Below are 12,036 nucleotides of genomic sequence, written 5' to 3'. Positions count from 1 at the left end.
ATTATTTGATAAAGGAAGAAAAAAACTTTTAGCTAAATTTGAAAACTCCCCTTAACTTGATTGATGGGGGTATTTTTTACAAAATAAAAAATAAAAAATAACAGCTGGATTAATTGAGGGGTTTATTTTATATAAAAAAAGAATATTTAGGTTCTCGCTAGTATTTTTTATTTATTTATTTTTTAATGTATATTTAAATATTCAAATTGAAAGTCAACGTACTCAAAATTTAATTTTAAGGCAGCAATTCATGTTTCCCAATACCTAGTGTATTGCTACTATTTATTTTTCCTTTACCCATTAGCTTGAGTGTAATTAAACTCGTACAAGCCTAACTTCATTACCCAAACCGAGCCTAGCCTAAACTTAAAAATTGTTATTTGGAGTCCAAGATTGGGTTTTAACTTTTTATCGATAAGGTTGAACCTTGAAGTGGGATCAATTGGAGGGGCATTTGATCGAAGCTGCAAAGAACGGAAACGATGGCGACGACGCCAATGCCCCCGCCCAACCCCGCTGCCGGAAACCCCAACTTCGACGGTAATCAGCTGGCGGCTCCCCCGCCGCCGGGGACGGACATGACCGGAATATGCTTCAGGGATCAACTTTGGCTGAACACTTATCCTCTGGACCGAAACCTAGTCTTCGATTACTTTGCTCTCTCTCCTTTCTATGACTGGACCTGCAATAACGAACAGCTCCGCATGCGCTCCGTTCACCCTCTCGACATCTCCCAGCTCTCGTAAGATCCTCTACCTATTTATGTGTGTGATCTATATGTATTGTGCGTGTTCGAGTTTTTTTGGGTTAATCTATAATGTCTACTTGGGGAGTGTTGGATGAACTACTGTTCTTCTGTTTCAAACTCTTGAAATTCCTAGCCAGATTAAAATTAAGTTTTAATAGAGTGACCAAGTATTTTAAATTTGCAAGAGTCTCGTTTGATATAAATTAATTGCAATTTGTCTCAACCATGAATTAATTCGATTATTCAATTCACACGCTGTGTAATTTTTGCGTTGGTTTTGTTGGTAAATATGAAAGACAATGGTAAAAGAATGTTAACAATTCGCCTCTGGATATGTCTTTTATGAAAACACTCAACTTGATTTATGTGATAAAAGAAAGTATTATCAGCTCAAAATTATCAAATTTTCATATTATTGGCAATTCAAGTGATTCTGGATGCTCCTTACGGCTTATTAACGTGAAACAATGAAAGGGGAAAAAACTAATGCCTTGGATTTAAAGAAAAAATGGGGTTTGGTGAAAAGGTTTAGAGATATGATCTCATGAGACGAAGAGACTGATTCAGTTTTGTCGATTCTGAATTAAATTTTAGAACCAGTGTCAGAACGGTTTAGTGACTCAGCAGCTAAAGGAAGTAAAAGAAAAGGATATTCTTGTTTTCTGATATGTAGAATGAATTTGAGTTAAATGACTGTATCCTTGTTTTATTCTTCTCTTGAAAATAGGATCATTTTGGTGATGCTAATTGCACGTATATAAGTTCTTGTGCCATCTCATATTTGAAACTTGTTTGAAAACAGTTTGATTGCTGATACACTTTTTATGATATTGGCAAGATTGAATTGCATTTTCTACTAAGAAATTGGTCAGGTCTCTTACGAGACAATGTAAATATTGTTTTTTAACTGAAGACTCTCAAATTTGATAGATTTCTGTTGCCAGCTCCCAACAATGGTCAAAGGATGATGATTATTTTGTTTTAGGAAAATGACAGGCACTGAATACATGCTGAGTGAAGTTATGGAGCCCCACCTCTTTGTCTTCCGTAAGCAAAAGAGGGATGGTCCTGAAAAAGTCACACCAATGCTAACTTATTATGTCTTGGATGGTTCAATATACCAAGCACCTCAGCTTGGCAATGTCTTTGCTTCTCGAGTTGTAAGTTCTTTCATGCCCTTCTTCCCGGTTTATTTTTCCTTGAATTGCAAGGGTTTATATCATACATGTGCATCTTGAAATAATTCTTCTCAACATTAAGATACATGGTATATTTGATTTTTTTTTTTTCATAATTCATATATTTGATTTTTGGCGATGACAATAGCACACATTTAGTTGGGTCTACAAGGTTATTGTTAGCACATATTTGATTAAATGGTGGCATTGATAGAAGTGTACTTTAGTTAGTGTAGTTTGATCAAGATTCAATGATAGAAGTTATTGTTAGCACGCATATATTTGATGTCTGTACCTATTTTCTCTCTCTATTCTGCATCTATTCATGTGGCTGCACTTCTACAGAAACTCTCAAAAAACTCCTTAGAAAGGAGGGAGCAGACTTAAGAATTCTTCTTGATAAGTGCGATATGTTTTTTTCTTTTTCCCCCAATGGTGATTAAAATTTCAATATGAACTATTTGATCTTCTTATGAGGCTTGTCTAGAAAATTGGCTCTGGAGATTTCATTCTATGTTGGGGATAAGTGTGTCCAATTGTCATCCTTGAAACCTATGGACTTTCTGATGCGTTGGATAGAGTTTTGATTTTTGATTATTTTTTTTCTTCTTTTTTTCACTCTTTCCTGTGGGATGTGTCCAGTTGTCATCCTTTGAACCTATGGACTTTCTGATGCTTTGGATGGAGTTTTGATTTAATTTTTTTCCCGCTCTTTCTCTCTCTTTCCTGTGGGAGAACTGAGATCATTGCTTGGTACAAAGGTAAATATTTGAGCTGATAAGTGTGAAAAGGTGTGTTCAAGCCTTAGAGCAGCCATCTTGTACCAAACGATTCCAAAGGTTAAGTATGTCTCCAATCTTGCATGGAAGGACATACACTGGCTAATGCATTTCGTAGGGATGACTTAAAGGACTCTTGTCCTACTTGTAGGTTGGTTTTTGTTGCAAAAGGCAGTTTGGTCTGAAGATGGTCAACTCAAGGTTTAAATTTCCTTTTTGTGGGCTAAAACTGTTTGTACAAAGGCATAAGTTGCTGCATGGTCACTCAATAGGACATAACAAAGCACCTGTGATTCTCGGTCTGGATTTAATAAAAACTTCGAGGTTCTATTTGATCTCTCAGATCTATCAACTTTGATCCACATGGAAATGGAGAAGAGGGTCATTGCTGGTAGTTTTCGGTCCAATGGGCTCTTTCATGGTTATATTTATTTTTTTATCAAGTCTGCCCTCATTTCAATGGCTCCTTTTATATTTAGTGTTTGCTATCTCACATGCCTGGAAGTGAAGCAAGTGTTGACCAAGGTTGCTTATTTTTTTTGCTCAGCATACTGCAACAAGCTTACTTCTTCCTCAGTGCTGGCTATTTTGATCTTCTAAAGAACAATACTGGCACCACACATCTTTATTTTGTATTGTGCGTATTCCTGGCATCACTAATATTTTCTTTCATAATTTTTTCCTGCTTTTTTCCCAGGGCAGATTTTGAAACAAAGCAAACCTAGGATATTCTTAGGGAATCATGTCTTGTCTTGTTTGGAGTAGGGTTAAAAAGTTAGTTGTTTGTGTAGGTTGATAAGGAGGGTTACCTGTACTTCTGGTTTGCTCTTTGGTTCGCTTCTATCAGTTTATATGCTCCTTGGTTGTATCTTTTTGTGTTTCTTTTTCTTAGTTGGGTTTTGGGTGTGCCTGGACCCTTTTCCTCCATCCTGTCTCTTCCTCTCAGTAAAACCATACATATATATTTACTAAACACACACACACGCACACGCACATATATATATAATATGTAAATACTTGTATTAGTGGTTACAATAAGCACCACCAGAATGTTCACCACAGGCCATGGTTTCCTTTCTGTTTACCCTATCATTAAAGTCCACATTAAGATTGTTTTATGAAAACGGACATTTTGTCTCTTTTTAGAGCAATTGCCTATCATTTGATCCCTATGGTGTTAACATCTTTGGGAAGTGTCTTAATGCACATTTTGCCTTGGACCAGTTCATGCCTTTGTTACACTGTATCAAAGCTTTAGTATGATTGTTATCTTTTTAGTTCATCTTAGAACAGCATTTGTAATTGTAGAAGCTGGGTGCTGCAAAAAATTGGTTACTATGTAAATTAGTTTGATAGAATTCTGAAAAAAACTGCATTTTAAGATATCAATTGTTGTTGTTCCTGAGAAATTAATCTCTATTTATCTTATTGTGTACCCATGTGGCAGGGACGGGCTTTATATCATATATCAAAGGCTTTTACCTTTGCATCCTCAAAGTTGGAGAAGATTGGATATGGTATCTGAGCTTTTTTTTTTTTCTCCTTTATTCTTGATGATAATTTTCCATTAATGGCTAAACTTCTTGGCGTGTGGAAGAATACTGATATTCTATTGCTGAGTAAATGTAATTACTTTGCAGTGAATTCAAACTATAAAAATTCTTTAATAAATAAAATTATAAAACATTGTAATCAAAGTAGCAAAGTTTATTATGTTTCTCCGAGTGCAATCAAGTTAGTTTTCAACATTAGACATTATTTATACCATATAAACTAACTACTCACAATTTCAGTAGTGGTAGAACTTTGACAAAAATTGCTAGTTTTGTAAATTTTATGTTTGGTTGGTTGGAGTACATAAATCTTCTCCTAGTTTGGATTTATAGATATGATGTTCACATATTTTCTTGGGAACATACCTACTGCAGCCTACAGGACACTGGCATAGAATTTCTGTTAATACCCATCAGATGTCTTAATGGAATTTGAATTAATTCACTGTGTTTCAATTGCACTGGAAATAAGTCTTATGTTTCCAGTAGCAATGGAATGAGTTTAGTTGCTTCTCTCTACAGATTTGAAAAGGGGCTACCTTGTGTTTAATCCTCTCTGGCACGCATGAGAGCATATGGTGGTGATTCTTCTTTACTTGGAATTTCTCCATCAATTACTTAGATTAGGGCCCTGCCTGTGGTGGTTCTCTTTTAGGCATAAGTGATAGGAAAATGATACTTGCACCTATTTGTTGCAGTGAATTGCCAGACCACCTTTTAATTTGTCATTTATGCAACAAATAAGGGAGTGGAGCCCTCCACTTACTTGTCTGGTGCATAAATAACCAATCAGAAACATTTGGTTAGGTAATTCACTCCAACAAGTATCACTACTCTGAATGATATATATAATTATATTTTTTTTCTATTTCTTTTTACTGGTGCTTGTTTATTTTCTTATATAATAGCTCAAATACGCTCAGATATGTAGTATGAGTCATATTTTTGACACTCTGGGGATTATTTTAATCGCCATTCCTAATATCTCTTGAGAGTTCAAAATTCTTATATGTTGATATGAGATAGTCCATTCATGCATACTTCATATTAATCTTGTTGAACAACTTTCTTGGTTAAGTACAACTTTCACACTTGCTCATAGCAGCAGCAGCAATAACAATAACAACAACAACAACAACAAAAAAATAAAATAAAATAAAACAGAATTGCAACTTAACAATTCTGGTCCTTGTTAGGAGTACATCAGATTGAAATTCTATATCCAAATTATTTATGCTTGTGTAGTTGGCACCTCAACAAGTATCAGTTGCCTTTGCAATTACAAATTTACAATAATAACCACACAATTTTCATCCCATACTATTTCTTGTGTGCGATAGTTTTATTTGCTGCATTGTTAACCTTAAATATTTTAATTGAACTGACATGATTGCCTTGCATTTAGTTAAGGACAAGTAGTTGACAGAAAGGCTTGTTCAGTTGATTTTTGTCAAACCCTATTTTATTTGTGATGCAGATGCTGAAAACGAGAGTGCAGCTTTTGAATCAAAGGTTGTTAAAGAGACGATTAACTTTAAGGACGTTAAGCGAATAGATCACATCCTTGCATCATTACAACGCAAGGTAACTTTAAAATGTCTTGGCAAAATTTTTATCATTTGCTGGATTTTGATGCCTGCAGATAAATTGCAACAATAGCCATCATGATGGAGTTAGTCGTGCGACATTACAGCTATTGATCCTTAGAATTGAGCAGCAAGATAATAATAATCTCAATATTAGAGGAAATTTTGTTTTCCTTGAGTGCACATTTTTCTTTAATACTTGAACTTTAGCCACTATTGTCGCATTCTGAAATTTGTATAATGCCACCATCATATGCGCATGTAATGTTTTGCTGAGGCTCTGCAATGATCTTGATGGTACCTCTGCCTGTAAACTCACTGTAAGAGTATGTTCTGTTCTTCTTGAATACATTAAATCCTTTATGAAACTTTTTCTTCTCAAGTAACTTGAATTTTTAGAAGCTACAGTTGCATTTGGAATTAGAAATAATGCCACATCGCTTGCACATGACATGTTATGCAAAGGCCCTGCAATTGTCTGGAATTACTTTAAACTGTAAATACTAAATATAAAGAAATTTTGTTCATCTTGAATACATTGAGTCATTGATTTTTCTTTGTGAAACCTTTTTCTTCGTGGTTAATTTTTTAGCAAAGTGTAATCATATTTGGAAGTATAGACAATGCCACTATATGCACATGTACGGCTAATCAAGGCTCTGTGCTCATCGTGAATATAGTCCTGATTGTAAACTCAATATTCAAGGCTCTGTGCTTAGTGAGAATTTTTCTCGTTATTTTACTAGAACTAAAGTAATGCCACATCATATGTGCATGGTAGTGTTAGTGTTACACCAAGGCTCTGTAGCAGTCTTTATGTACTTTTGTAATGTAAACAGGTATAGCTCTAGTTTCAGATTTCAGGCGTTGAATTTTGCTAATACTATATAGATCATAATTTTTTGGTTGTAGAACTAAGAAAAAAATGGATGAAATTTGCTTTTATTATTTTCTGAGGAACTATAAGCTTATTACTTGTACTTCTATTTTTGCAGCTACCACCAGCGCCTCCCCCACCGCCTTTTCCCGAAGGCTATGCTCCCCCTTCAGCTGCAGAAGGAGAGAAAGGTCCGGAAGCCCCGCAAGGAGGAGCAGATTCCCAACCTCCTCCAGTTGATCCAATCATTGACCAAGGGCCATCCAAGAGAATGAAAATCTGAGTCCATCTGTTTCTCCTTCCAAGAATTCAAGACAATGTAGAAAGCCATAACTTCTCCCAAGATAGAGATTCATTCACAGAAGAAAGAAGCCCTTGTGGAAAATTTGAACTAATCTCTCACCTTTTCAGAGTCTTGTCGTTTGTCTTTGTAATCTCAGTTGTGATAGAATGTAATCTATTTACTTAGTTTAACTGGTATGACTACTGTTTGAGAATGAAAAAGCTACTTTGATCGTGTTGACACATTTACTTGAGCTTAATCAAGGGCAAATACGTCAACCTAATATCTTGCAACATGAGCATGATTATATCACCTTTTATTTTTTTGTTTATAAATGATGCATATATGTAAAGGTCTCATATGAATGGTACGATCTGTATGCGATATGGACCACATTGGATGCTGGCAACTACCTCAACTACAATGCCCGCACAGTTTTAAAGCATAGCCCAGTAGAGAGAGGTGGAACAAACGCCAAAACTCAACAAGTTCGACGTAACATAAAACTGATTTAGAGAGAGAGAGAGAGAGAGAATGGCATGGAGCGCCCCTGTCGCCTCGAAGTCCTTCCATGTACCGGCGGTGAACACAGAAGCACCGTGCTCTGTGCCGGTGGCCAGCCTGAGTTCATGGAGGGGCTCGACTTCCTCGCAGCGATTGAAGCTGGTTGCTTGCTTAAGCACTTCAACTTACGGGAGTGAGTTTTTCCTTAATTCCTTTAGGTTTGGAAGTAATCTACATATAGTTAGAAAGTAATCACTAGGAAATACACCAAAATTATTAAATAAAACCTATATAATGGAACATTTTATCTTACCCATGAGTTCATATGTATTCACGAGCAGACAAGTTGAACATTATATCGAATTCTTCGTTTTGAAAGGTTTAAGATTGGATAAGAAGGTGCTACACAAGCACTATTTAGAATGTCACCCATTTTTTTGGTTCGGTAACCCATATTTATTATTCAAGCATACATAATTCTCTCAGTTTTAATTAACATTTTATCGATTAAACAAACGGGCCCTTTAACAACGTCAAATCAAACTCAATTCGTTCTATATATATATATATATATATTTAAATACATATCAAATTTAACTCAACTTGATTCATTTACAGTATCAAATTGAAGAAAATAGAAACAAAAGAATAAAGAAATGTAACATGGAAGTACTTTATTTTTTATTGCTAATTGGATCCAAATAAGACGTATTATTATCTTGTCATATTCTCTAATTCATTTTTTTCATTTAAATAAAATTTTATGCGTTTTTTTTGGTAATTAAATTTTACGATTTTGTTTACAACTTAATAATAACAAAAGTTGTAAATAAGAAAACAAAACTAAAAGCGGTGGATAAATTCTGATTGGCTAACTGTTATAGAAAAATAATTTAATGTCTTCTTTATTTACAGGAATAGAGACTGAGGATCAGAAATTCCCCAACAGGATCGAAAATGAATTGGTGTTCCACGGTGGATTTATGATGCCTCAGACCAATTCATTTGGCCACAACTTTAGGTTCTGCCCTTTGTTCCATCACAAATAAACATATATATATATATATATATATATATATATATATATATGGCAAGGCCCAAGCTATTGGTTAGTTTAAGCTGATCCAATCCAGAAGAGGAGCTGACTAAGCCCAGATTAACATGTGGACCACCCTCATCCAATAAAAGTTATAAAACCCAGCAGCTCCTTAGAACTTGGGTAGACTTGCCTCGTACCATTTCATGCTTCCCAAACTCGTGGTACATGTGAATTAATTTGTAGTGGAGCTATAATTAATTGATTTAACCTTGTAAATTCAAAACAGGGATTATGATGCAGAAAGTGAGAGGCAACAGGGTGTAGAGAATTTTTATGGCATCAATCACATTCACCAAACTTATGACTTTGTAAGCAAGCTGCCATCAAATTTTATTTTGACATTTTCAAATTCATTCATGATTTTTAATTAATAGTAATAATAATTTGTATATAGGTGAAGAAGATGAGAGAAGAGTATGGAAAATTGGACAAGGTGGAGATGAGCATATGGGAATGCAGTGAACTTCTAAACGACGTCGTGGACGAGAGTGATCCCGACTTGGATGACCCTCAGACTGAGCACTTGTTGCAGACAGCGGAAGCCATCAGAAGAGACTATCCCAATCAGGACTGGCTGCACTTGACTGCCCTTATCCACGGTTAATTATCTCATTCTCTTATATATATATATATATATAAAGGACTAAATGGAGTGATTTTAAGTCTGGTTTTATGGGTTATAGATCTTGGGAAGGTTCTTCTTCATCCTAGCTTTGGAGAGCTTCCTCAATGGGCTGTTGTAGGTAAGTTATCATCTAATTTCATGTATATATATATAATAGCTACTCAATTTTCTTCATTTTTCTCATACAAAATTAATGACAAGGATCGATATTGCAGGTGACACATTCCCTGTTGGTTGTGCTTTCCATGAATCAATTGTTCATCACAAGGTCTTTAATTTGTTCTTACGAATATCACACTTACAACCATCAAAACACATGATAAAAGAATAATGAACTTATTATATTGATGTGTGGACATATATATATATATATTGAAAATTTCTTAATCACTTTGGGGTTGTTGCTACAGTATTTTAAGGAAAATCCAGACTACAACAATCCTGCTTACAACACTAAATATGGAGTTTACTCCAAAGGCTGTGGACTCAGCAATGTGATGATGTCCTGGGGGCATGATGACTACTTGTATATGGTACTGTACTTATTTCCAACCTCTTATATTTATTTTCACACTACAAAATAAAATAAAATAGAAGAATCGTTGTTGTAAATAAAGATATATGAGATTGTGTATTTGAGAAGATAGGAAAAGTAAGACTCGGGTGAATAGATGTGTATTGTAATCAGAAATAAGGTAAAAGAATAATTAAGCGACGGTGAAAAACTGTCTATAAATATGCATGTATTGTGATGACAAGAACGTACCAAGAAGAAGAGAATTATTTCTACCCTCATTTTCATATTCATATCTCGTGTTCTATTTTTCTTCTATATTCGTAACAATCTTCAGTTCTTTCTTCATCATTTTCTTCCAATAAAATTATACAAAAGCAGAGAAACGTTTATTCTTTTCCTTAGAATTCCTGTTCCATTCGTTCTACATTGCTTTGGTACTATACAGAGCATAATTAAAATAAAATGATATTATTGTAGAAAAAAAGTAACGATTAGTTCTAATTATTGTGATTCATTTTTGAGGTGGCCAAGGAGAACAAAACAAGTCTACCATCAGCAGCACTTTTCATAATTCGGTACCATTCCTTTTATGGTATGTCAAATTATGAAAAAGAGAGAGATTCAATAAAGTTGTCAAATTACAGACTATGAAGCTATTTATTTAATAAGTTTGATTTTGATGGAATTAATTCATCTTGCAGCTTTACATAAAACAGGAGCTTATAAGCACTTAATGAATGAGGAAGATTTTGAGAATCTGAAATGGCTCCAAATATTTAAGTATGATTATTCATTCATTTGATTTATTCTATGAAAAATAATGCTTAATATATATAGATACCATTATTGTATTTTACTTACTACTACACATTTTACACTATTTTTCTCCCTATTTTTTTTGTTCTTTTCTTTTTATCCTTTCATGTGCAGCAAATATGACCTATACAGCAAGAGCAGGGTTCGAATTGATGTGGGAAAAGTGAAGCCATACTATCTCTCTCTCATAGAAAAGGTGAGGATTCAATTCTTCAATTATTACAATGGATGATGTGAGTTATGTGACACCTTCATTATATTCGGTAAATCAATTATTGTACCCCTATTTGGTCTCTTGGTTATATTTTTGGGTGAGACTAATTTTCGTAAACGCCCTTCATTCAAAAAAAAAAAAAAAATCAATCAACGGGGACTCATCCAAAAGGACAGTCTCATGCCAATTACCTTTTCAATATTTTCATGATTATATATGGTTATGGTCCTTTATTGTACACCTCATTTTTATGGTATATGGTCTTCAATCACTGAGAGAATGAATATTTGTTGTTGCAGTACTTCCTCCCTGCAAAGCTAAGGTGGTGAAGAAGGACATGGTGAATTAATTGGTGATGATTGGTTACGTTAGACCAAATTAATTAGTAGATTATATGATCCTCCGAGACTTAAGATTTAGTTGCATTTCCTTTTATGAAGTAATATCATAGTTATGGTTTATATGTAAAATATTTCCTTCGTTGTATTCAGCATAATTAAGTTCCTCCAGTTTGTTAGTGAGCAACAAAAGAATAAAGTTTATTACATATACGTCTTTCAAGTGAGAGGGATAAACTAACTAAAAATTAAAAAATAAAAAATCCATGTTCATTGAACTATAAAAAAATAATTATCTAAAAATAAACTTTATTTTAACTGAAAAAAAAAATAATTAAAAAAAAAGCATCTCTTATAAACTGTCAAAGTATGTTTTTGTACAATTTTCTAATGTTTAGTTCTCAAAAACAAAAAAAATAAAAATAAAAAATTCAACTAAACATATCCTTGGTCACTTTTTAGCAAAATATCACAAACCCTCAACTCAACCCAAAAAATAAAAAAAATAAAAAAGTTAGTTTGATGTACCATTACAAAAGTGGGAAGCTGAACCAGTGTACTTGGGCTTGGGATTATATGAGTAGCCTTCGCAACCTTTCCAAGCCCATGACCCATTCCTATTAGCTGTGGAGAATTGACCCATGGGAGACCCATTGCTTTTACACGGTCTGTAATTCAACGTACAATTATTACACAATTTACACTTATTACCCATTAATTAACCATTCTCACAATTCTAGTATTTTCGAAAGAATAGTGCTTGCCTTAGATCGCATTAAAAAAAATTTCTTCTGCTGAGGTAGTCCAATAAAATTTCAACATTTGTTAAAATTTTTTTTTTTAAAAAAAAAAAAAAAAAGAATGATTGCAGTCTGCAGATAATAAAAATTCATCCCTTTATTCTCTCACACCAACTCTC

General features: G+C 34.1%; 2 protein-coding genes across 2 annotated transcripts; both read left to right on the top strand.

Moving 5' to 3' along the window:
* The first annotated feature begins 306 nt into the window (after positions 1 to 306).
* On the top strand, positions 307 to 7,316 carry LOC132284114 (mediator of RNA polymerase II transcription subunit 6). The gene is made up of 5 exons (XM_059786183.1): positions 307 to 742; positions 1,734 to 1,908; positions 4,153 to 4,222; positions 5,736 to 5,842; positions 6,840 to 7,316. Exons 1-5 carry the CDS (start codon positions 483 to 485, stop codon positions 7,002 to 7,004), a joined length of 777 nt encoding a protein of 258 aa, XP_059642166.1. The 5' UTR covers positions 307 to 482; the 3' UTR covers positions 7,005 to 7,316.
* Positions 7,317 to 7,492: 176 nt separating this feature from the next.
* On the top strand, positions 7,493 to 11,357 carry LOC132286747 (inositol oxygenase 1-like). The gene is made up of 11 exons (XM_059789133.1): positions 7,493 to 7,701; positions 8,424 to 8,529; positions 8,834 to 8,915; positions 9,002 to 9,206; positions 9,291 to 9,350; positions 9,448 to 9,500; positions 9,643 to 9,765; positions 10,272 to 10,341; positions 10,451 to 10,529; positions 10,680 to 10,761; positions 11,079 to 11,357. The coding sequence occupies exons 1-11, from the start codon at positions 7,539 to 7,541 to the stop codon at positions 11,106 to 11,108; spliced, it is 1,053 nt and encodes a 350-aa protein (XP_059645116.1). The 5' UTR covers positions 7,493 to 7,538; the 3' UTR covers positions 11,109 to 11,357.
* The last annotated feature ends 679 nt before the right edge of the window (positions 11,358 to 12,036 follow it).

Source organism: Cornus florida, unplaced genomic scaffold, assembly GCF_030987335.1.
Source record: "Cornus florida cultivar Cherokee Brave unplaced genomic scaffold, ASM3098733v1 CherokeeBrave_3.0.0_Hap2_Chr11, whole genome shotgun sequence".
Classification (NCBI taxonomy): Eukaryota; Viridiplantae; Streptophyta; class Magnoliopsida; order Cornales; family Cornaceae; genus Cornus; species Cornus florida.
Note: the sequence above shows the minus strand (reverse complement) of the source record. Positions and strands in the feature narration are given on the sequence as shown.